The sequence below is a fragment of the Apteryx mantelli genome, chromosome 26, assembly GCF_036417845.1.
Source record: "Apteryx mantelli isolate bAptMan1 chromosome 26, bAptMan1.hap1, whole genome shotgun sequence".
Lineage (NCBI taxonomy): Eukaryota > Metazoa > Chordata > Aves > Apterygiformes > Apterygidae > Apteryx > Apteryx mantelli.
In genome coordinates, this window is record NC_090003.1 from 3,489,625 (window position 1) to 3,515,160 (window position 25,536).

General features: G+C 49.5%; 1 protein-coding gene and 1 long non-coding RNA gene across 3 annotated transcripts; one reads left to right on the forward strand and one right to left on the reverse strand.

Moving 5' to 3' along the window:
- Window positions 1–1,179: 1,179 nt before the first annotated feature.
- Window positions 1,180–20,417, forward strand: TMEM240 (transmembrane protein 240). Of its 2 annotated transcripts, XM_067310925.1 has the most exons (5): window positions 1,180–1,262; window positions 1,743–2,017; window positions 2,263–2,369; window positions 14,958–15,166; window positions 18,718–20,417. In XM_067310925.1, the coding sequence occupies exons 2-5, from the start codon at window positions 1,961–1,963 to the stop codon at window positions 18,864–18,866; spliced, it is 522 nt and encodes a 173-aa protein (XP_067167026.1). In that variant the 5' UTR covers window positions 1,180–1,262; window positions 1,743–1,960; the 3' UTR covers window positions 18,867–20,417. The 2 variants fall into 2 exon arrangements, with proteins under 2 accessions (XP_067167026.1, XP_013808502.1); XM_013953048.2 differs by lacking the exons at window positions 1,180–1,262; window positions 1,743–2,017 and having other exon boundaries at window positions 2,170–2,369; window positions 18,718–18,867.
- On the reverse strand, window positions 19,416–23,439 carry LOC106493087 (uncharacterized). The gene is made up of 4 exons (XR_010886366.1): window positions 22,336–23,439; window positions 21,412–21,490; window positions 20,028–20,282; window positions 19,416–19,469 (listed from the first exon to the last, which is right to left on the reverse strand). It is a non-coding gene; the product is annotated as an uncharacterized lncRNA (long non-coding RNA).
- Window positions 23,440–25,536: the final 2,097 nt, after the last annotated feature.

Genomic DNA, 25,536 nt, shown 5'->3' on the forward strand with positions numbered 1-25,536 from the left:
ATGACTCTTCCTTGAAGAATGGAGTTTATATAACACCAGTCATTACATAAGGAGGCTGATTGTGGCCTAAGGAACAGAAGGAAAACAAATATGCAAGAATGCAAAACCCAGAACAAGCGAAGTCTATGTTGATGGCCCTGAGAAGCCTCAGAAATAAATGATACTTGGGTCCCAACAAGGTGAAACTAACCTTGAGGAAGGCTAAGGACTTGGAGGTGAAAGCACTGCATGTCGATACAGCGTAACCATCAAGCTGTGTGTTACCATAGGTTTCCTACATGGTAGGTCTAATGTCCTCTCTTCATCCAGGTTGGACAGTTTACATTTAAAAAATGCAGTTGTTGCCTCATCACTTATTTTCTTTTATTTTTCCCAGAAGCACCTACGCATGACCTGAGCTGGACTGACCAAATAACCCGGTGGAATAAAACCATGGGAGAGTTTGGAGTGCAATCTTTTGCTTGGACCTTAAATTACAAGTTCGATAGACTGGACAAAGATGTACAGGATAATTTTCTTTCTGCCAAAAAAGTCTGTAGATCTTCTAGATCTGCATTGCCCCAGCTTTTCTTAGAGGGACAAGTCCAAGGGATATACTTGTACAGCAGAGATGGGAATCACTCCCAGTTTGTTGCCAACATGCTTCAAGAAGGAGTTGGTGCCCTGCCATCCCCGACCTTCCTTGGGTGCCTGTTAAGGCAACTTCCAAGAGACATGGGGTAATAAGTGTTTGGGTCCAGGATGGACTGGACTGACCTGGGGCAAGACCTCCTCATAAAAGAGATCATCAGTCTCGGAGTGAAAAAGCAGCCAGCAGAAGGAGGTGAGGCAGCATGGGGGCATGAGAAGCTATAGGGGTGCAGGGGAGTTGGTGGTTCATGTCTCACCCCTGCCACGGGCTGTGCCCCCACCCGACCTCCCTCGGCAGCATCAAGCAAGAGCATGTCTCCCTGCCGTGCCCTCTGCTCCGGGCGTTTCACAGTGCCGGGGGGCAGCTGCACCCGACTGCGGGATGGGGCCGGACCCTTGGTCCAGGGCTGGATGTGAGGAGGACAAGGGCAGATGCCGGGCAGAGGAGGAAGGGCGGGGGCGGGGGTGGGATGTGGACTCAAAATGCGGTCAAACACCGCTCCCGGGGCTTCGCTTGGGAAAATCGTGCCGCTGCGAGGCGGGGGGAAGCCCAGCAAGGGCAGGTCTGCAGAGCTGTCGCTGTTGCTGTCGCTCGCAATGAGCCGCTCCCGGAGCAGCGCCTCCCTACGTAGGTAAATGCCCGGGGTGGGCAGGGGGAGGCCGGCTCTGCCTGGGCGCGTCTCCCCGCTGCATCTCGCGTCCCTCCCCTGTGCAGAGCCGGGGCCCTGCGGTGCGGAACCACCCGAGCCCGGGAGGGGCTGGGCCGGGGGCTGCAAGCGCAGAGCCTGGCAATGGCGACCCGCCGCCCGGAGCCGGGAGGATTTCATTTTTGCACCGATCGGGAGGGGGAGTGATTTTGGGGATGGTCGGGGAAAAGGATGCAATGAGGCTCCCCCGGACTGGGTGATTTTGCAGCCTGCCTCCTCCTCCCCCCCCTCCCCCCCGTTTTGGCTGGCTCGCTTTCCAGTTGCTGCATGAAGGGCTGTGCTTGTGTCAGTGTGTGCCGGCTCCCGGAGACGTGGCGCACCTCCCTCGGCTGAGCCGGGGAGAGGCTGGGGAAAGGGGATTTTTTTTTTTTTTTTTACATGTCACATTGGTCCTATTAAAAAAAGGGGGGGGCAGGGCGAGGGAGCCTGAGACATCCCCGGCACGGGGGAGTGCGTGTGTGTGTGCGGGGGGCGCCCCGCCACCCCGCCGCCCCCCGCCGCACCGCAGCGTGCGGGCACCGAGCGCGATGCGCCCCGGGCTGAGCTCTGCGGAATAGCGCGGCTGCCGCTCGCTGTCCGCGAGCTGGGGGCGGACGGACCCGACCGCTGGCAATTCCCCATTGATGTCCATGAATGCAAACACCATGATTTTCATGATCCTGGGCGCCTCTATCGTTATGGTAAGAGATTTTGCTTATTTCCCTCCCCTCCCCACCCCCACCCCTGCTGTCCCTTAGCCTGTGCACCTCTGTGTGTTTGTGTGTGTGTGTGTGTGTGTGTGTGTGTGTGTGTGCGCGTGCATCATTGAACACCAAAGATTTTTTTTTTTTTTATGACTGCTCCAGTCTTTGGCAATCAAACTAGAGTCAATGTTTTATTCCATCATCCAGAGTTGACCAGATGCCTTGGTTGTGGGCTCTTACAGGCAATAGCTTGCTTGATGGACATGAATGCGTTGTTGGACCGATTTCACAATTACATCCTACCGCATCTGAGAGGGGAAGACCGAGTTTGTCACTGCAACTGTGGAAGGTAAGTTACCCGCATAAGATCTGTCTCACCTGTTCCCCCCATCCCCTTCCCACCTCATCTCATTGGAAAGGCACAGTGAGGTGGTGGCCAGCAGCAGGGTGCTTGCTGGCTGGACTACCATTTTTGCGTTCTGGCTGTGTCTCACCTGCCTCAGCAGCTTCTGCATGAACACAGGGATTTGTTTGTTTTTCTGGAAGGAGAGTTTGTTGTGGGCCTGGAAGTGCATTTTTCTTTGTGTTCATGCATGTGCATATGCATCTGTGAGCCCTTGGAAAGTGAGTAACTTTCATTTAAAAGCTTGTCATTTTGCCTTTATTGTCACCAGACTGTGTTGTTTCTTGGTGCGTTTGTGGTCTGGGTGTTGCAGTCAGTGGTCATGTAGCTTAAATGGAATAGGCTTGAAGAACCCAGAGGATCTTCCCTCTGTGTCCAGGAAGGAGTATTGTTCTGTAGGAGAGTGTCACTTTAAGGCTTTGTAATCTTTGACCAGCTTTGTATTCTTCATGACTTTTCTCCCAAGAGTTGTAATGGTGCTGGACAGGGCACATTTGGTAGCTGGTTTGTGTTGTTGTGGAGCATTTAGCATTTAGCATCAGGGTGGATTTTATGGTGTGAGTGATGCTTTTGCTGAGTACAGGTTTATGACTGGACAAGTACCTGCCCCTCTCCATGGCTGTTTAAGTAACATTTCTTGTGTCATGCATAAGCACTGAGGTGCTTAGCTTGTAACTGGGCTTTGGCTCTCTCTGAGTTGGAGCCTGGGGGTTGAACTCTGGGGAAGTGAATTTCTCTCCTCTCTCTGGGATTGTTGTCAGTGATCCTTATCCTGCACTCCTGGAGGCCTCATTCCCCTGCTGTGCCTGATTATCCATTAGCTGGTGGAGGGAGTTTCTTGTCTACACAGAGTAAAGCAGCATGATGCTGGTGTCAGCTAAAGGACATGCTGGAGGACCCCTCCCCTGCCACATGCAACATTTAGATTGAGCTTTACACCTCTTCAAGCTACCTCTGGAGCCAGCTGCATCCTGTCTCCCAGGCATCACATCCATCTGGTGTCCCTGGTGTGGAAGCTCAGCTAAGCTGAAGCTGGGGTATGCATAACTTAATGAAGGGGAACTGCTTTGTCCTCCCACTCTCTGCTTCTTTCACCGAAGATGACCATTACCTTTCTTCCCATAGTTCCTCCTCAGCTTCCTATGGCAGAACAGCAAGGAAGCACAAGCAGCACCTCTAGGGCCAAATGCTGCCAGACAGAGAGTGATCTAGCAAGAAGATCTTGAATGCCTGGCTCCTTGGGCACCTCTGGGTTAAGACCAGTTGGGATGAGTGTGGACAAGTAATGCATTTCACAATGTCTTTGACTTTTTAGCAGGGACTGGCAATTTCTTAGGTAATTTTTGGAGACTGCTTGATGTTTTTCACTAGTTTGGGAGTTTTTCTCTGTCTCTTCAACCTGTATGTGTATATATATAACAGGCTATACATACATATGTACATATATGTATATGTATGTATAGCCTGTTACAGCTGTGTTCAGTGCTGGTAAAAGAGGGTTGACTGTTGGTAATGCACATTAGCATCTAATAGAACGACTGAGCAGTGTTGGGGCTCACTGGTATCATTGGCAGAATGTTCTCTCTGCCCAAGCCTGGGAATATGGCAGGGACACTCCTCTGTTCTCTAACTAGCATGTCTGCAGGATATTGTTGGGGCAGATAAATTAGCCATGGCACTCTCCCCAGAAATAGTCAAGTCATTTCTTAGAAAGTGCCTAAAGCAACTTCCAATTCTTCAAAAGTGGATCTGAGAGGAGGCAAAAGGTGGAAGTTCACCAGTTGCCTTAAGTATGTAAAAGCTCTTTCCAACAGATAAAGCATACTGGTCACCACTCCTGGGAACTGGCTCTTGTTTTGCATGGGCATTGGGTTCCACATGTTTCTGCTCTGCTGCAGGAGATGCTTGCACAAAGCATTCCTGTACTATGGGACATTGTGTTGTCTCATGCTGAGGGTTAGTCTGTGATCCTCACATGCTCCCTTTGGGCTGTGACCTGTTGCATGAGCACCTGGTGCTTTGATTTCTCTGGTTTATAAAAGGGGGTGATCTTGACTGCGCCTTGTCTTTTTTGTCAGCTGTTCAAGTGCTCTGAGTGCAGACTTTCAGTGCATGTAGCCTGGAGTGGGTTGCCAGGGCCATGAGCAATACTGGTTTGCACTAGGGAAGTAAGTATCCTGGAGGACGTTGTGAGCAGTGGTACCAGGGACTGATGAAGGACTAAGCGAATTTGCCAATAACTGAAGGGAGTCCTAGGAGAAGGGAAGTGGCTTCAGTTTAGAGTGTTGCAGGGAAGAATGGAGAAAGTGAGTAAATGTTGCAGAAATAGAAGGGAAGGAGGAACTAGAATAAGTGAGGATTGATAGGGAATGGGCTGAGCTGTTGTGATACCTATTTTTCCCTCCTGTCCTAGCCTAGGTTGTAGTGTCAGTCACACCAGCTAATTCATTCAGAAATGTTTTCTTTCTCCTCTCCCATCCTGGCTGTGTCCCTCCTCAGGGTATCAGAGAGGACCCCTTCCCCTGGAATGGCCTTGCATGTCTAAACCCCCCAGGCTGGGCTGTGATTACCTGGCCTTAGGCATCCAATGTATGGCAAAATGTGCTCTCCACAAGTAATGAGAATCTGCACCAAGCTTATGTCAATGTGAGGGGTTGGAAACTGTTGCCTTTCTGGTGGTGGCTGTGGACAGCAAGGGGTGACTGTGTCTGTGTGTGTGTGTGTGTGTGTGTGTGTGTCTGGTGCCAGTTGAAACCAGGCATGCCAGGGGCTTTTGTGGTTCTGTGTCCCCAGCCCCTGTATTCCACATCATCCCTGCAAGGCCCTAGGGAAGAAGCCCAGACTTTGGTTCCCAAAGCTGTCCTTGTCACTCTTTGGTGCTAGAGTGGCCTGGAATGCCTGTGGCCTTCCTGGAGGAGTGGGTAGGCCTGGATGGCCAGGCGCTTGGCTTCTGGTTCAGACTGCAGTAGGCTGGGGGCCAAAGGCAGATGTGTGTCATTAGTGCATCTGCAGCCTGTATCTCCTTTCCCTTGGCAGTAAGCTGGGGGTCTGTCAGTGTTTTCAGCTCTTCCTCCTCCCTTGTATCTCTCTATACCTCGTGCTCCCCAGGGAGGGGGGAGGGAGGGTATAGGACATGTTGAGTGTCCCAGTAGCGTTAGTCTCTGGAGGAGGGCTGACAAGTGGCCCTCTGAGCCAAATCACAAGGTACCTGAGACTCTGAAAACATTTTGGTGGCTCTGGGCTTATTAGTGTCACTCAGGAGTGTGGCCACCATGGCAGGCTGTTCTGCTGTCACCTGGGAGGGCTCTTCAGGCTGCATGCAGGCTGTGACTGGGATCTCTCCTGGTGGACAAGGTTGTTTCTTTCGCTGGACTGTGTGTGTTCTCCTCTCTGCGGTGGTCTGAGCTCAGCAGTAAGATGCTGAGACAAGTGGAGTAGAGTGTTAGCTTATGGCACCCTGCCCACTTCTTCCTAAAATGCCCCCTACTAACCCTTGTCCTTGGGAAGGGCCTCATTGCCTGCAGCTGGGGACTACCTTTTGTATTTTTCCTATGCTTCTAAGCACAGGGTGTGTTAGCAGTGACTGGGAGCAGTCACTGGGGCCAGGCCTTTTGGGGAATGAAAACAATCCCATCTTCAGAGGCAGCTGAGCCCTGAATGCTTGACACTGTTCAGGCTGAGCTCTAGCTTTCCTCTGCAGATCCCCGTGGGGTCAGAGTCACTCGGGCCATTGGAAGCTGAAGCTCTATCCTTGGCATTTGATGGCAGAAGCAAGGTAGCAGTTTGTTCTGGCAGGGGGGACCTGGCCATACTGGGGTCCTGGCAGCTGCTTTTCAGGTGTGTGGTGTGGGAGGGGAGTAGTGGCCTCTCATTGCTCTGGGAGGTCTCAGAGAGGGTGTATGAGGGCTATGACATGCAAAGCTTTCTGTGAATGCCTGTGGCTGTGTGGATTGGACCCTGTGTCTGGCTGGCTGTGTGGTGCTGGGAGGTAATGCCTTCTGACGAAGCATGTGGCAGCTGCCCTGCTCTCCAGCCCAGTGCAAAGAAAAAGGTGGCCAAGACTAGTGCTTCTGCCTGTCTGTGGTCTGTTGAGTGGCAACACCCACTGAGCCATTTGGTCTGTTCAAGTGAGGCTGGGTTGGACAGTGACTTTGCCACAGAAGCAGGAGCTCTGAGAGCTGAGCAGGATGGTCCTCTGAGCTGTGAGTGAGAGCACAGCTGAGCAGGTAACAACATGGTTGCTTTCCTCTCACCGTAGCCTCCCCCTGCCCTTGAGGAGCTGCAGGAAAGTGCTCTGGGCTTGAGAGCCCTCTGGCCCATTGCCCTCTTGCAGGTGGGGTGTTTCTGGTAGTTTGGGCTGGTGCTCTCTTGCTCTGCTGCCCTGCTGGCAGCACCAGAATCAAGGAGGAGAAAGCTGCCAGAACACCTGAGGCCAGTCAAAGTACACCTACAGCTGTGCAGTGGGATGGCAGTGCTATTCAGTGGGAGGAGCAGGGCCCATGGTCCTACCCTTTGCTTGGGAAGGGGAACTGGTGTAGTGATGGTGCATGGAGTGAGAACATCAGTGCAGACACATGGCTGACCCTGGCACCTGGTGCTGATAATGGGCCTGCACAGTTGTGCATGGAAGTGTGCCTCTTTTGGCATCTGCCTTCTTGCTGGAGGAAGAAGGGGATGAGAGCCACACTTATATTCCTGCTGGCTCCTGTTGATGTCCTGCACTGTCAGTCCAGGAATGTTCCTACTGGAGCAGATCACTGAGGGAGCTAGGCACCTTATATCTCAGATGTGGAGATATTCAGACTGTCCAAATCATTATGTTTGCCTGCAGACAGTCCAGCCCCTCTAGTCCTACCTCCAAGGAGAGAGCATGGCCATGGAGGACTGCAGAAGCATAGCATTGCCCAAGTCTGGATGTCTCTGTCCCAGCCCATAAAGGGTCCTCTCTGGTAGCAGCTAGCTGGCAGCGTCCCTGATCAGGAGCTGGGTGATGTCATGCAGAGGAAAAAACACCAAAGTGAATCCGCAGAGGCAGGGTGTGTTAAGGAGAGCAGGTGACACCTGCATGGAGCAAGAACGCAACAGAAAGTCTGGTGGGCTTGGAAGTTCCCTGGCAGGAACCTCAGGAGCTCTGGCTTGTATTCTTTTCTTCATCACTGACCTTCTGGGTGACCTTGGGCAAGTCCTTTCCCTCTCAGACAGAGGTGTCTCCCCATGAGGGGGTTAGAAAGGAGAGAGAAGTTTCAGCCCCACCTGAATGTCAATGCCCTGCAGCAGAACGGGGGGCCTGGCCAACCCTTGAGCCAGCTCTTTCTGTCTGAGGGATGCTTCTGCCTTGCTTTGCCTGTTCTTGCCAGGCTCTGACCCAGGAGGGAAGGTCCTGGGACAAGGCTTCACAGGGCATCTCCTGAGTGACACAGTGCATGTGGAGTCCCTGCAGTGCTTTGGCTAGAATTCCCATCCACTCCCCAAGACAGAGGCTGGGTATGGGGTGGCAAGGTGTGAGGTGGCTGCTGGCTGGGACTTTGCCCTGCCCTCATGCTGAGGTCACATGTCCAGGGAGGATTGCCAGTGGTGCTGGAGCAGTGTTATCCAGTGGCACCAAATGCTGGAACAGCTCTGCTCACTGGGCTCTGTCTGGAAGGGGCCAAATGCTGCCCTCCTCACCCAGAGGAGGAGCAGAGCAGCGCTTGTCCCAGGCTAGCAGCACTGCTGTCAGGAGGTAGACAGAGACTGCATTTTTGGTCTGTTACCTCCTTTCCCAGCCACTCTCAACTTATTAAACTCTCTGTCCCCACATCCTGTGTGAATGTTCTGGGAGGTTGGGAGTGCTCATTGCCTAGTGCTGAAGAACACCAGGTCTTGCTCGGGCCTCTTGTAGCCACTGTAGTGTGAAGGGGCCTGGCAATATGTTTTTACCTGTGCAGTGGTGCCATCCGCACCTGGCTGTAGACTGGCTTTGCTGGCAATGGCTCTGGGATGAGCTGGGCTGTTTGGCAAGTTTGGGGAGAGTCTGCAAGGTCAGACAGAAATGCAGAACAGGAAGGCTCTGTTCCTCCCTTCAGCTCTGCTTGCAGCTCTGTATAGGGCATGTCTTGGTGGCTGTGCCTTGGGGTGGCCAGCAAGGCAGGACAAGCTGTGTTCCCCCAAATCCTGCTGCAGCTGGGGCTGGGGAATGTGTCAGTCCAGCCAGGTTGTGAGAGCTGCAACATGACCCTGGGAGATGTGATGTCTGCTACAGAGAGAGACTGAAACCCACCCAAGAGGGAGTCAAGCTAAGAGAGAGCATCAGCTGAGCTGACATCCCCAGCAGATCCGGGATAGGGGAGAATGTAAAGGCAATAATGGGTTCATTGCATTTAAATCAACAGATCAGTGGTGCTTTCTGAAGGGTTCCCGTGCTGTACTTCAGCTGCAGCAGTCAGCACACAGCAAGGTCACTGGAAGGGACATTAGCGCTTTGGGCAGCTCTGTAGTGAAACCTCTCAGGCATACTGGCCAAGACTCTGCTCCAGCATGGTTACACCGGGGATTTCATGTGCTTCTTGCATTGGGATGTGGAGCTGTCGTACTGCCACCAGGACTGGGAAAGGGGGAAGGGATGCTAGGGCTCAAGCACATGTGCACAGGCATGAACTCTGTGCTCCCTTATCCAGCAGCTTCAGTTTCTCACCTGAGCCAGGGCTGTCTTTCCGGGGAGGGATGAGCAAATCTGGTCTTTGACTTGTTTCGGGAGAGGAGTTGCTGGCAATCACCAGACTTTCCTGCTTTGGAGGGTGTTTCTGGCCTGAAGTGTGGTTACATCTCTCTTTCTACAATTACATCTACCTCCTGTGGGAGCTCTGCAACATCTGGGGTGAGACATAGCAATGGTTTAACACCCCCAGTGCCACATGAGAGCTTTTGTGTATGGCTGAAAGTGAAGGGTAGATGGAGGGAGGTAGGATATGATTGACATAATAGGAATAGTTTGGCCTGGATCTGTTGTGACAACTGATACCAGTTTTGAACTGCCCGGGAATTGGTCCTCAGCTTGTTTTCTTGACACATCTTTTTCTTGAAAAGAAACATGGGCAGGAAATAGTGTTAGCCCTTAAAGACCCCACATGATCTGTCACAGCTCTCACAGCTGAGGGTGCTGTTTGGGTTCTGCTCTAGCAATGTAAATATTAATTTGCTCTGGACATGGCTCTTTCCACCCCACCTATAGAAACAGCCCCAAAGCCTGGAAGTGCCAGGGTCCACTGGGACCTGTGAGATTTACTTGCAGGGCACAGGAGTCACAAGGTGTGTAACTTGTGTGGTACCACTCCTCAAGAGGGACAGCATACTGCCTTTGGGACCCTAGAATATGAACCCCTTTCCTCCGTCTGACTGGTGGCACGTGAGGCTAAGCTGTTTCTTTGTTACAGGGAGATTCTGTGGGCTTCATGCTTGTCTCTGTCATGGCATATGGTGGGTCTGTGGCTGAGCCCTAGAGGCTTCATACCCATGTCAGTCCTCTGACTGCTGGGTGAGATGATGCAAAGCCTGAAGGAGATTTTCATCTCTTCCCAAGGGCATGAACTTCTCTAGAGCTCCTCAGCTTCCACTGCCAGTCCAGCATGCAGAAAAGGGGCAGTTGCGTAGCTGATGTCCCCAATTAGGGCCTCCTCCCCTGAAATGCTTGGACTGGTGGGGGTTGTTGTACAGTGGCTATTTCACATTAGTGTTGTGTCCTAGGAACAGTTTGACTGTGGGATCTGCCTGCCTGACTCGGACCAACTTCTTGCTTTCTCCTGTCACTGGAGCATCTGACACTGAGGTACCATCCACAACGGCTGAGGGCAGCCAGGCAGGCTCCAAGCAAGGGCTGGTCCATGGCTATTCATGCGGTGGCCCTCATCAGCCCAGCCCAGAGGAAGAGACAGCACTGGCGTGGAGCTGGTGGTGGCTTGCAGCATTCCCATTCTGCTCAGCTTAGAGGTGACATGTTCCCTCACTGGATCCAGCCCCCAGAGCCATCCAGGCCATGTTCCAGTTTCCAATTCCCTTGACATGCAGTGGGGACCCTGGACCTTTGTGCTCTATTAATAACTTGCTGTGCTGATGTGCCAGTGCCTCTGAATCACTCCTGTAACATCACAAAGGATTTGAACTGCAACAGAAAACTTCTTGGGGGGGATGACATGGACCTGTCCCTGTTCTCCACTCCATTTCAGTGGCACCACTCAATCCTGTTTAAACAAAACAAAGCACAAAAATCCCTGCAGCTCAGATCTCCCAACCCATGCACTAGCAGGAAAAGTTCATCTTCTCTGAGCCTTGCTAAATCCTTCCCAGAAAACTGCACAGCAGAGACCCAGCACTGGCATCTCCACTGCTCTGGTAACTCAAGAGTTCCTGAAAACTGCCTGGAAGACGGCAGTGCAGGGCCTCAAGTACTTTCTCAGGAGCTTTGGTGACAGGTAGCTTTTCCTTTAAGGGAAATTTGCACCTGGAGTCCAGCTTTGATTTCTGACACTTGGAAAATGAAGTTGCCAAATCTGGACAGGTCAAAGTTTCTGCTCCCTGTCGAATTTCCTCTGGCTTCTTGCTGGCTCAGCATACAACAGGACTGATTCCTTCCCTCCTGCTCCTGGGGCAGGGCTGTCCCACAGCACTTCAGGCTGTACAGGCAGAAGGGATACTGTGAGGTCTGAATCCTTCCTTATGGGAGGCAGGGAGCCAGTGGACATTCTGTGTGTTCAGTCCCAGACCACAACTGAACAGTAAGAGAGGGTCAGCCAGCCATGGTTTCCTAGAGTGACTTCTCTACTTTGTCTCTGGGATGTGCCTTATGGCTCACAGGCATGTTCAGATGTTGGTGTGGTCACATTAGAGAGGCTGTGTTGAAAACAGTTGTTGCCAACTTCAGTTCCACCCCAGAGCTGGCTATGCTGTCTGTTTGTCTGCGCAACCCTATCCCTGATCTCTAGATTTAGATAATCTGGACTCCTTGTGCAGTGGAGGTTACAGGGGAGCCATAGAAGATTATCCTTTGAGTGTGGCCTCTGAAATCTTTGGGCTTTGGGGAGGGAGTCCCCTGCCCAGGAAGAGAGAGGGGAAAACACAAAAGACGTGTCAGACCCTGACTGCTGCCCCCAAGGTGCAGTTCAGCCCAGTGATGACCAGAGGAAACTTGGAGAACTGGAGAAACTTCCACTGCAGTATGCAGGGTCAGCACACTGCTGGGACAGTGTGCTGTGAAGGGAGGGATAGGGGCAGGAAAGAGGTGACTGTGTTCCTTCCCTCAATGTCCTGCAAGCAGAGAACAGGAGCTGTGAAGAAAGAAGGGTGTGTGGTAGGAAAAAAACTCTTGTAGAACAGCTGAGGGGAGTGCCATGTCCCACAGTACTGCAGTGCTGGCCATGCTGCATGTGTGTGTTCTGCGTGTGTGTGCGTGCAGATACGTGAGTGCTGCAGGCACATCCCTGCTCCTGAGTCTTGGGGGAAGTTTGTCAGTGGGAGCAGTGTACTCCAGCACTCTCTTCCAGTACCAGGCTGAAATCCTACATGAAAAGCACCTTATGTGTGGAGAGAAGTCTGCAGTTCCTTCTGCAGGAACAGGTCTGTACTTGATGAATCTGGGGAGATTTTTGCCTCTCTCTACCCCAGAGGTGGCTGTGTGTTAGTGATGCTCTGCATGGGGAGGCTTTGGATAGCCCTGTGGATCATGACATAATAATATGGAGGAGATACAGGCCAGCACCTTTTGAGACACCCAAGTTGCTGATTGTGTCAGGGAGTCTAGGTTTCCGGAGGTGTTTGTGGACTCAGCCCTCAGTGCTGTTCCTGTGCTGCAAGAAGTGAAAGAGAGTAAGTCAATGACCTTCCAAGTGGTGACTGGGATAGTATGGTTCATGGGAAGTATGTGCAAGTCTTGCCTTTCCCCTTCTGCAAAGCTGCTTGGATGCATTAATGAAATAAATGAGATCCCTACCATTCATGAATGGGTCTCTGTTTTTGGGATCCCCCACACTGCCTCTGCTCCCCAGCTCTTCCCTTGCTTGTGAGGGAGAGTCTCTGGCTGCAAACCAACCAGCAAGAGGATGCATGAGCAGGGCCTGTCCTCATCATCTGAGGCCAGCTTGAGCTGCCATCAGAGCTGGCCTGGATGCATCTCCTCTCTACTGCTGCCCCAGGCTGGTCCCTAGTACTGGGGCCTTTGCTGAGTGCAAAGTACATTCAAAGCACAAAGTACAAAGAACAAGTGCTAGACAGTGGGAGTATGACTAGCTGGGCTTCCCATCCATGCAGCCTTCTACACTCCCACATGCCCTGGCACCAGATAGTACCCCAGCCCCACATGCCTTGCTCTGCTGGGAGCTAGTGCCTCTGGTGCAGGTGGCCTCCATTAAGTTGTTGCTGAGATTAGGGCTGTTTTCAGCAGGTTCCTCTGAGTGGCAGTTTGTTTGTGTAAATATTTGGACACTTCTCAGGCATGATTATTGAGCAACCTGCACCTCATGCATATTCAGAGGCCTCCAGAGATTGCCTCCCCTCCTGCATATGAGAGCTGGGCTTGGGCCATCGATGCAGGAGGAAGGTGAGTTCAGTTGATGCTGGCAGTGGTGGCAGTGGGTGATGCTGGGAGGAGCCTGTGCACCTGCGCCTTAGCCCCAGTTGCACCGAGTTGGGAGCACTAATGATGAATCTGTGTTGCTGTACCAGGCCTGCTGCAGAGGCCTTCTGCAGCCTTAGCAGCGCTGGCAGGCACGTGGGGCTGCTGAGCACTCCTAGTCACAGTTGACTGTCAGTCTCTGGGCTTCCCAGTAGCAGTGACAGCACCTGCCCTAGCAGCGCTTGCTCTAAGCCAGGCAGCGCCTCTAAACCAGGCAATGGAAAGAGGAAGGGTGGCTAAGCATTGGGTCAGGGCAGCTTCATGGTCCCTGGCTGGACTCAGGGAATGCCCAAAGCAGTGTAAAGCAGATTCAGGGGCTCCAGGGCATCTTGCTTCCAGCTTCCCTTCATGTCCTATGTCCTCAGTCTTCTGAGATCCTCCTATCTCATCTGCTTACCTCACCTGTCACAGCTGGTCCTCTCCCATTCAGTGCCCACAGACCTGTCTTATTTCCTCTACTCTCCAGTTCTGTCATCCCACCCCTGCCATTTTCCTGCTTTTCCCAAGCTACCAGGGTCTCTGAAACAGTCCAGCACCATCCCAAGCTTGCTGTCTGTCATCTCATTGCACAAATGAAGCCACACACCCTTCTCTGCTCTGGCATAAGGCACAGGGACTTACCTATCAGAGTCCCTGAGAGAGATGGCAGTCTCTCTGCCCACTGCTTTCCCCCTAAGGATACTCACAGCCTGTGGCACAGCCCTATCTGCTGTATACCACTTTGTTGACAGGCAGGGCATCTGCTGGGCTTCTATGCTGTGCTGTTTGGAGGTGGGGGAGGATGGGACAGCATTAAGTTGGTCACTCTTCTTTGGAGACTGACTACAGTCCAAGGTCAAGCCAGGTCTCTGGCCATGTCCCCAACAAGTGCTGAATGGTGGGATGAGATGGGAGGCAGGCTGCAGGATGCTGGCACCTCTTGCACCCAGCAGGGTTATGCTGGGAGACCTTCCTTATCCTGAGTGCTGCAGGAGGGAGCTGTGGGATTCAGGTAACCAGGGTTCAGCCCACTGTGGCATTAGGGGTGACTTGCTGGCTGCTCCTGTGCTGAGGGAGATGTCTTGCTATGTGACTACAGGCATTAATTGTTGCCTGTTCCTTGAGTAGAGTGTGGGAGACCCTGCATCCTAAACCAACTCAGTCAGGCTGTAAGAAAGTTTGAGATGGTCTTAGAGCTTGCATGACTTTTCCAGAAGTGATACACTGCAGGGTCTTAGCCATCTGCTGTCTGAGGATAAATTCAGGGCATGCTTTCCAATACTCCCTCCATGGCTGTAAACATGCTTTGCTTTAATATGTAAAAGATATGAGTCTCAACTGACTCTGGGAGAAGGGACATAAAGTGAAACAGCATGTCTCCAGAGAAATGCCATGAAGCTGTTAGCACTGACAGTACTGCACAGCAGAGGACTTTTCTTACTTCTATGAGTCAGTGTTTTGTGATTGCATTTGCAGGGCTACACAGCTACATTCTGAGACTGCAAGTACTTACAAAAGTAAAGCATTACTGACCTCGGCCTGCTGGCATGAACATGGTGGTGCGCTTTCCATCCCTGGGGAATGACCACTCCATCCTCATGCTGCCCTTAATATTATCTTCCATTTTACAGATGATGAACTTAGGCACAGAGAGCCTGTGTCAGGAATGCAACATGAGTTCCTGTTTCCCAAGCATGGGTTCATGTTTCTGGACTTTGCTACCTCTCTCTGCCAATTACTCTGCTGACATTAAGCAAGAAAAGCCAAGGCAGCATTTCTGTTCCCAGGAATGTTGATAGACTCTCAAAGGAATGTGTTAATCTAGCCCTTGGCCACAAGAGCAGGTGCTGGATGGAAAACATTTTCTGCTCTTCTCCACTGATGCTTTTCCCTGTTTCTGTTCCCTGCAACAGGCATCATGTCCATTATGTTATTCCGTATGATGGGGATCAGTCAGTGGTGGATTCCTCGGAGAATTACTTTGTGACTGACAATGTAACCAAGCAAGAGATTGATCTGATGCTGGGACTTTTGCTGGGCTTTTGTATAAGCTGGTTTCTGGTATGGATGGATGGGGTTCTCCATTATGCAGTGCGAGCCTGGAGAACTAGCCGACGGTATGGTAAGTGCAGCCTCACAGGCCCCCCTTCCCTCTCCTCAATCCCTTGGCCTGTCTTTTGAGGCTCACGGAGAGGGAGGAGGTCACCAGTCTTACAGAGTTTGTTCCTGTTTGTTTATGCTGCGTGGATTTGGCACAGGCCTGATCAGCCAAATCCCAACCTTCTCTATACAAACAGGAATGTTTACCTGGAAATATCTAGCTGAGGATCTTAGCCTTGAGGGCTCTGCTTTGGAAAGTGAAAAGTATGTGTTGGTGCAAAGAAGTGTTTGACAGAAAGTGGCACATTCACACAAAGGTAGACTGGCAGGTGGTGGTTGCATGCCTGCACTTGTGAAAAGAATATTTTCAGGTCAGACAAAGCTTGCCTGAAATTTGGGTTTTTCTGTGCATATAATTTGCAGCCAGGCACATGCCTATGCAGTGGAGCTTCATATGATTTGTGTAAACTAGTGACAATGTGATGACACTGACAGCCACCTCCATGTTGTGTCAGGGGCATATGAACTGAGGTTTCCCCATCCTCATTGCTGTTCCAGATGCGTCATTTTTTTCTCAGCAATGACGTGTGCCTCACACCTCAGGGAAAAGTGTTAGCCATAGTAGTTAGTACACTGCAGCTAGTCTTTGGACCAATTAGCTTAGCATCCTGAACTAATATCCTGAGAATGAACAGCACAAGTTCCTTCAGGGACCCTCTCTGCCCCTCTTTGCCCTCTTAGCACAGATATCCCATGGGCTTTCATTGTTGGAGGGAAAAAAAAGAAAAACTACTAAAAATTGTGAAAGACTTGAAATCCTGTCCCGTAATCAGTGTCCTTGTAAATCACACTCTTTCTAAACTCCAGCTGATGATGTCTGCTAAATTACAACTCAGATTTAAAAAGAGGAAAAAGAGATTGAGCAAGAACAAGATTTATCTGTGAACCTATAAAAAAAACTAATTAGGGAAGCGGACTAACTCTTTCTAAAAACTTAGATCAAAATGACATTAATTTCTCATTAGTCTTCCCAAATCCCCAGCAGCCTGCTTGAGCAGTGTCTGAGTCAAGACTCTCTTGAGGCTGTGTTGCTTTCATTTCCCAAGCAGAAGGCTAATTGTCAGTGTTTCTAGTGAGATCTAAGGTACTGAGCCAATCTTGAGGCCATGACACCTGCTTTTGATCAGATCACCTGTGGCTGTGATCTCATCAGTGCTCACAAAGTCAGCAGGGCTGGCCAGAGCTCTCCTTGGGGGAGATGAGAGTGCAACAATATCATTCTTCAGAGCTGATGACTTTTGTTATGGAGCTGAGAGCTACAGAGAGGGTAAAGCCAACTGGCCTACCTTCTTATAAACAGGTGCTGCACAGAATTTTTTTAGTAGTTAAGGATAGTTCTAGTGATATTCATTTAGTATTTAAGCTGAACTATCTTTTTCTTTCATTCCTTCTTTTCTTCCTGTGTGCGCATGTTCTAAAGCTTTAAGAAGGGGCTGACCAATCGTGCAACACACTGCACAGATACATCTTTTCAGAAAATGAATGCAATGTTACTTTGCACTCAGTTTTCTGCCCTTAGCTATCCCTTTGGAAGTGTAACCCCATATTGCAGAAGGCTTGACACCCCCCCGCCCTTTGCCTGACACATTCTCTTGTGCAATCTTAGTAGCATTATACCTTTGCACCAGTCACACAGGAACTCTCTGATTGTAAACTATATTGGTTTATCTGCAGCTGTGCATTTGTACTGTTCTTGTCTGCCAGCTAACTGTGTTGTGGAAGAGACCTTGGAAACCCTCCTCTTGTAATCTGTGGGTGAGGTTTCCCAAGTATGTTGTGCAGTGGGACATCATTATATCACTCTCCAGTAGAGGTTCTTACATGCCTGGAATTGTTCTGCTTAAAGAGAAACAGTGCACTTGGGTGCTATGCTGAGATTGTCATCACATTTCACTAAGGACAGGCTGAACCATCACTTGGGAATTTAGAGCAAAGTAATTGATGTTGATTTTTTTTTTTTTTTTTTTATGCATTCAACTCAATTATGCAAGTCTAGCCGTTTTAAAGGGAATGGGCAGAAAGGATGTATCTCTGCTGAATGAGTAAAATGTTGCTTGTGGCTATGGTAGGGGGTAGCTATGAGGGGCAGGGATATTATTAAATACGACACTGGCACAGAGTATAGAACTCTCTCTGAAATGCACAAGTATGACTTAGCAGTGACTCTGTGTGACACTGTGTCCTGGTCAGCTTCAATTTTGGTCTGTTAGAATAACCTATAGCTCCTTCCTGATGGAAGAGTTTTCTGTAATGAGCTTGTTTCACTGCAGTACTGTAATCTTTTATTTTCTATAGCAATTTGGCTACATCTGATTGTGTCTAATAGTTGCTGTAGTGCTGATCAGAGCAGTCACATACCACCTCATGCCAGTTGCCGTAGTTCAACTTTGTGCCAGCTATTGTTCTTTAGGAGTTTCTAATTCTCCTTTGTGGGGTGGGACAGTGTGAATTTCTGAGTGGAACAACCCAAAGCTCTTGTGAGATTCAATGGCAGCTGAAACATTGTTACAGGGAAAGGTTCATGGGCTCAAAGCTGAAATATTGGGTAAAAAAAGTGATGCTGCTCAGCCTGCACTGGCTGTAGGGCAACAAGTGGCTGTACTGACATTGGGTGGGATTGTCCAGTGTTTTAGAAGACAGAAAGAAGAAGGGAGCCAGGACTGCTATATAGGAAAGAGTGACTAAGGACGGGAGGCTGTGAGGGGCAGGGATGCACGAAGGCGGAAGCCCAATGTGACTGAGACAGCAAGGCTCCCTGCCTTGGCAGAGCTGGACAATTCAGGGCAGGATTAGGCTGAAGCCAGCATACCCGGTGAACAGAAGTACTGAAGAGAGGTCCTTGCTGAACAGGGATGATATGTATGTGGCAGCAGTGTATGGCTGCTTCCCTGGCAGCTTGGTCCCCAGAGCAGCTCCCTGCTAGCCAGAGATTAGAAAGAGATTGCTGTCTTTGCTGAGTCTTGCCCAAACTATAACCAGACATTCAGAGAGGAAGTGAGGCACAAGGAGGGATGGAGGATATGACTCTTCAGAGGCCACAAAAAGAGTTTGTTTCAGACCAGAAATAGCAAGTTGGAGTTTGCCTTCTCTAACTCCACCCCTCCTCTGCCACAATGGGACAGTGCAGCCCGTCTGTGCCTGTGCCTCTCTAAAAAAGCTGCCCCTATGTCAGGCACTAGCAAGGTGTGTTCTGCTGCCTGCTCAGGGTCATTTCTGAGTGTCAGGTACCTGCTGGTTGTGCTCAGGACACAAGATATTTCATGACTGGGAGAGGAGAGGGCAGTGCTCTGGCTATAATCAAAGCATGAAGTTTAGCTGGCAAACAAGTATGGCCTGAAGAAAAGCCTCAAGGCTGAACTTACCTATATGCAGACAGCCCCTGTGCCTTGCCAAGGCCATAACAAGTGCCTGATGTCCACAGGGCAGGCCAAGAAAGAGGGTAGACAAGGCAGCAGAACATGGGTCTCACCATTCCTGTCATATTTCATTGTGCATCTCCTTTCTGCCTTCCAGACAATTCCTGGTCTTGGATTCCAAAATTTTGTAACTTAAAGGAGTTCAGGAAACGTCACCACAGGCAGTACGAGGAGGCGACTGGGAACATGGTGCACATCAAACAGAAGCTGTACCATAATGGGCACCCTAGCCCCCGGCACCTCTGAGGAATGCCTTCCCCTCCAGAGACTACAGTGAGATTTTAAAAAGGACTTTGCTCTTCTTCCACGGGAACAGCTGTGAGTTTGCTCCTCTGTGGAAGCCAGTGGAGGACATAATTTTATTTATCCATCCTGTGTGTCCCTGTGGCACACCATGATGCACAACTAAGCCAATCCTGGATACTACGCAGCCAAGACATTGCACTGTGTTCCACATTTTATTGTCAGACTTGTGTATATATGTAAAAAGCAAACAAACGAACAAAAAAAAAAAACAAAAAAGAGAAGAGAGATTTGAATTATACTTTCAAACCCTTTTTCGTGGCATTCATGGCTGTCCTGCACATCCAGCTACTTTCTGGGAGTGTTGACCAAGGGTGCAGAGGTGGGACCACGTGCAGAAGATGTAGTGTTCCTCACCTGAGAGCTAGAAGTCCCCCATTTCTTTGGTCCCTTGGTCTGATTTTGCTCTGCTCTGTTCCCTCCATTGTTAGGATGGCTTGACCAGTTAGAGGTTTGGATGGGGGCTCCTGTCAGCTAGTTGTGAAAGCACAGTATCCTTTTTGATTTGGTCTGTGTTTTTGGGAGCTGCAGTGGGGGAAGGAAGTCCTGGAAATAAATAATTGATTTGTTCTTTGCATTGCTATACACTGAAACCTGCCTTAAGTGAATGAACAAATCTCAGTACCAGGGGTACTATTGTACCACAAGGTATCAGCCCATTTACCAGGGCTGGTGCTGCCTGGTTTACACCACTTTTATGTTGGTGGTACCTCACTCTGCTATTCTTCACTAATACTAAAGAGGATGATCTGATCCTTTAGCTTCAGTGTGGTTGCTCCTGATGTATAGGGAGAAGCACGCTGAATCAAGAGGGGTTAGATCTGACTTGTACCCTGACCATATCCCTTTGCTGCACAAACACTGCCTACACCTCCCCTTGGGAGGAGAGGAACTGCTTTTCCCCTTCTTAGACGGTGAGCCTGAGGCCCTGGCTAATACCTCCCCAGAAGCACTGGCAGCTCAATGAGAAGGTCTCATGCTTCCTTCACTTCAACGGTTACCTCTCTCCTTGTATTACTTCTCTGAGCTCAAAGAGCACCTTAGCAGCCAGCTGAGCTTGGCTTGAGGGACACAGAGAGACTGTGGGCCTGAAGTCAAACTCACCTCCAGAGTCAAATGTTCCAATAATGGGTTGAATTGAAATATGGGGATGCTCTAACATGGTTTAGCCTTGGTTTCCCATGGTTGCAGCTTAGGTGCAGGTTTCAATGTAGCCGTAAAGTGTCTTGAAATCAACCTCCACATCCAGAGATGTCCTTAACTTCTTGTCAGAGTTGCCTGAAGGAGGACTGCTTGATGAAGCCCTTGTGCCTCTGACCAATCTGGGCAGTGGTATCTGATCCCTATAGCAGTCCTGTTCTGCTGGGGAAATGCAACAAATATGCCCAAGTCACATTGCTGTGGCACATGGTGGGCAGCAGTAGCCCTGCCGGTTGCAGTGGGAAGAGAGAGATTTTTATTCAGAGAAGAGTAAGGGAGGGAGAATCTAGCCCCAAGAATTTAAGGGGTTAGCCCTCAAATTTCTCCTTTGTTCCTCATTTTGTGTTGAGTGGGCTTGTGTTTAAATGAGAAAAACATCCAAACCAAACAAATGATGAATGTTACCAGAAATGGACTATTTTCTTCTGCAAATCCCTTGACTCTGTCAATAGCCTCCTATTGTTTGATTGCAATGTCTGTGTAGGGAAAAGGACACCATAACACCTTGCCCCCCCCCCCCTTTCCTCCCTTCCCCAGCTTCTGTCTTGCTTTTCATTATTTGTTTCCTATGCCTAGGATCAGTTCAGTTATATACAATCCCCAAAGCTGACAAGCATACCTGTTCTTTGCCATGCCTATCTTTGCTATTCCATAGTGCCTCTTGACTTGGAGTCTAAGTTTCTGTCTGGGTCTAAATAATTGCTCAGTCTATACTTGTGTCTGTCTGCTTCAATGTCTGTCATTCAGGGCTTCCTCTGGTTGTACTGTCTGCAACCAGCTTTTAGCATCTAAAGAATGACTTTTCTTTTAGCAGGTCTTTTCCAAGACACAAGGCTTTGCAGCCTCCCTCACTGCAGGAGCTTTGTGCATTTGATCATATGGACTCATCCTCAACTGGCATAAGACACTCACTTCAGTGGAGTGCTACTTATTCAGTGCCAGATAAAGATCTGTTGCATTTGCCTTCGTGTGATGGCACATGCTTAGCTGACAGAGAAGAATAGGTGCTGCTTTATAAAACAGGTACATGTCATGGACGTGTCTTCAGCTCTGAGTTGAAGATGGGACAACTTTTTGCAGGGGAGAAAATTCCATCATGCTAAGGGCAAATACTGAGTCCTTGGAATCAGCTGTGGGAAAAAAATGCACTTTAAATAGTCTTTCCACTTCGTGCCTCTCACAGGAGAGAATTAAGGCAGCGATCTAAACTCAGACTGAATTGAAAGTCTGGCTCTGCCCTGCTCTAGCAACTGACCTTACCTGAAATATCATTAAATGTTAAACTTACAATTGTAAAAGAGTGAAATGATGGCTCACACTGATCAAGTTTGATCCACACCAGAATTTCAGGAAAAGGATATGAGGATCTGGAAGAAAGAGAAGAAAAAAATCCTTCATGGTGCATATTCCCATGGTTTAAGCAAAAGGATTTTTTTTGATCAGCTGTGTCTGCAGCTATAATTCTGTGAGCCTGTCTCTTGCTTACACTTAGTCAAAAAATAAAACCAATTATGAGCTCAGTGCAATTAAATTTACTGGGAGTGATTCTCTAGTCTCAAATCCATGGAGACCAGAAGTACCCTCATAGTGCAGGGTTTGTCCCAGGACACACTAAATCAATGGAACTGGGGAACTGACTAGACCTTTGGTTCTCATCTTTAATAGACAATGGTCAAAAATTCCTTCCCATGCAGTAAGGCCAGGCTCTATTTCTGATCCAAGAGATTTGGTGCATCTTCTGTTCAAGGGTGATTTCAAGAGCCAGCATAATAGAGACACAAGGTCAGATTGTTGCCTCCTTTTTCTCTGAGTCCAGGAAGCTACTGTAGATTTGATCCTATGTAACAGGGATCAGAATATGGCCCACTGCTGGGACTGGAGAACATTTCATGCTGAATAAGGCTGCAGTGGTAAGAACCCACTGCACAGGAGCAGCCCTAGTCCTATGCACCATTTAACCCTGGTGCTGTGTGAAGAAGGACTGTTGTCCCCAACAGCCAACTGTTTCCTCTTTAGGGAGGAAACAAGACAAGATGGCAAGTCCCCACAAGAGAAGCAGGAGGTAAAAGAGGCAACTGTGTTTTGAATATTGCAAGATCCTGGTATCAGCAAGGTATAGCCCCAAGCAGTACTGCTCTCTCTTGGCCTGAGGTCAGCACTCTTGTCCCCATCCCATCCCCTCAGCTGACTCCTCTTGAGGTGTGAGCCTTACCAATGTCTGACTTTGTGGTGTCTCATTCCTCTGTCCAAGTGAGTTCGCTACTGTTGCGTGCAACTCAGTTATCTGTGAAGTCTGCTGTTGCGCTGTCCTCTTTTCCTGTGGATGTGCTCATTTTGCTTTTGCCTGGATATGTGTGTGTGGGGGGGGTGTTTTTTCCTTGTTTAATTGTCTGAGATGTACCAGTGTTGGCTTGTTTGTTGTTCTCTTGCCTCTGATCCAGTCTTCACAAACAAACAAACAAAAAACAAACCCCAGACCAAAACAACAAAAAAACTGAAAACCCAAGAAAACCCCCAACCCAAAAGAGTTCAGCTAGAGACAAGTGACTTTGGCATCAGGGAGCTGACACAACAAGGTCAAGGCTAGGGAGGTGCTGGAGAGGACCTGTGGAATTAAAAATGTGGGGTGCAAAGCTTACAGCTGGCAGCTGTGCCTGCAATGGCAGGTCTATAGGGACAAAGGAGTGGGAAGTGTGCACTGTGGCTTAGCACTTATCTGCCAGATGCTTTGAGGGAGGCTTCTGCAGAATTAGATAGTAGGGGGAATTTTGTGCAGCCTCAGGAGAGGCTATTTTTAGAGCAGAGACAGAGCTTAAATCTGTGTGTGCTGATTCTCTAGAGCTTGGATTGGTACTGGAAACATTCTCCTGCAGTTTTGGTGTGATGAGCCCAGGTTTGACTGTCTGCACACAGAATGGGCTCATGATGGTGACTGGGATTTGTTGCAAAGGATAGGTGTGGAAAGACAGGTGGAGGAAAGCACAGGCTGGTGAAATCCATGTATTAGCCAGTAGTTCCTCTTTAAATTCAAGCAGCCTTTCCCAGCACTGCCTCTCAGTGAGATCCCTGCAGAGAGTGTAAATTTAAAACCATTCTGTGCCCACCCTCTTCCTGTTCTTACCACATTCTTTCTTCCTAAGAGAGCCATGCATTAAAGAACAGGCCTATGAAGATGTTCACCTCCTCCACTTTTTGCTTCAAGTCTGGCATCAATTGTTCCATCACATTCAGTGACACCACATCCAGTTTCTCCCTGCTGACAGGATAGGAGAAGGGAAGGAAGGAGTAACAGAGGGCCAAATTCACTGTAGGCATAAGAGGTGCTGTACAAGGGAGGGGCTAATAGAGCTGCACATCACTTCAGGAATGATGGGGGGGGGGGGGGAAGATCCCAAAGCCACTACACATGGAATTTGAGGTGTAGCCACAGAAGATCCAGCTGCCATGCATGCCTTCTTTGGCCTGCTGCCCTAGGACAATGCACGATACTCACCTCAACTTGAGAGACAGTTTGGGAAGGTGGCTCCTGTAATATCAGCTGTCCATCCACTGTGCCTCTTTCTTACTGATAAGCTGGCCCTTGAGCCAGCCAGGGACCATGGGCATCATGTCTCCTGGCCCATCCTGGCTGAATTCTCTGGCAATGTCTATCAATAAATTGTAAAAGGCCAGACCAGAGCTAAATGCCATAATGCATATTCCAGGCATTCCTGCCATGGTGGAGTGGTTTAGTTACTCTCTCTGCTATTCCCTGCCTCATTTTCCAGTTGCACTCAGCTGTGAGAAGAAAATCCCTTGCAAATGGCATCAGGGGAGCTGATGTCCAGTGGCTTCTCAGTAGACTGAAAGCTGATACTTTGAGACTGCAGGAAATGTCGCAAGTTCAAACTTCAAAAACCTTTATTTACCTTGGACATGGTCTAGGGGAGCCCAACTAGGAGAAAGTCCTCAGGGAACCAGCCAAGAGAGTCCCGATCCAAGGTCACTCCCCGGCTTAGGAGAAAGCACAGTGGCAAGGGAACATTTCAAATGCACTGGCTTTCTGGGAAAAGGGGGTGCCATACTCACCATTCAGCTGTCCTTGTATGAAGGCCAGAAGTCTGCAGAAGTATTAAATGACATGGGGAGCCTCATGCTCATGTCAAACTTCACTTTGAACCAGCTTCACAGCAGCAGTGTAACATTCACTGCAGCACAGATGAGGTTTTTGGGGGGGGGGGGGAGGGTTGAACGTGGAGGAGCTGAAGGCCTCTTCTGCACTGGGGGGGGGGGGGGGGTTTGAATGTAGAAACAGCCAGCAGAAACTCCCAAAGTATTGCCAGGTGTAAAAGAACAGAAGTACTTCTATTACTAGAACACACATTACCAATAGAAAGATATTCAGATGAAAGGCTTTGCAACCTGGGTATGCTCATAAAACAGATGTATCCTAGTGACAGGCAATGCGATATAGAGCAGGAGAGAGCCAAGGTGGCAATGCTGCTCTTACATACAGGGCATTATCCACTAGCCAGAACACAGGATAGCTGGCCCTACCTTTGGATGTAGTGAGGCTAAAATGTCCTCCTGGGCCAGCCCAGCTCCCTGTGGAACCCAGAAGGGCATGAGGAAGCAAGTGAACTAATGGTTTGGGGGGGGGGGGGGGAAGCCAGGTCTGCAACCTCCATGCATATGGGTGGTTGGGACAAAAGAGGAGGAATCACAAGAGTGGTAAAATGGGAATGAGGTGGAATGAGATGCTCTGCAGTCATTCTGGGCTGCTAGTTTGCTGCATCCTTGTTGGGTTCTCAGGCTACTGTGTGTGGGGGGGGGCAGTGGTGAGAGAGAGGGAGAGAGAGGGAGAGAGAGAGAGAGAGAGAGAGAGAGAGAGAGCGAGCTCATGTGCTCACCACACAAACCCTTTTCCTCTTCTCCTATACCTCCAACTCATTTGCACTCTTTTCTAACGGGGTTGCTGATTTTATGCTTCTCTTCAAGCTGAGCACCAGGATTTTGGTGGAGGTGTGACACAGCTTCTGTGGAGAATAACCCGATCTTGCAAGGTGCTAAGCACCCTCAGCTCACAATTGCTAAGGCAGTGGAATCCATCATGGGATGGAGCCTTCAGTTTAGGAAGACATTTTCAACAGTGCTCTGCAATGAGAATACAAGTGCGAAACTTAGAGTGTTAATCCTTCTTTCATTGTTTTCTATGCTCAAACCAATTTTGTATGCATCAGACAGGAAGAGGTATAGCACACATTGATTATTAACTGAGAGAGAGAAATTATACTCCGCTCTGAGTCTAATCCTACAATAATCTTTCTTCTGAATGAAAAGCAATAATGGCTATATATATATTTTTAAATACGATTGCACAGGTGAATGTCACCTGCAGTTTGTGTTCTATAGAGACTGTGCTGAAGCAAAGGGG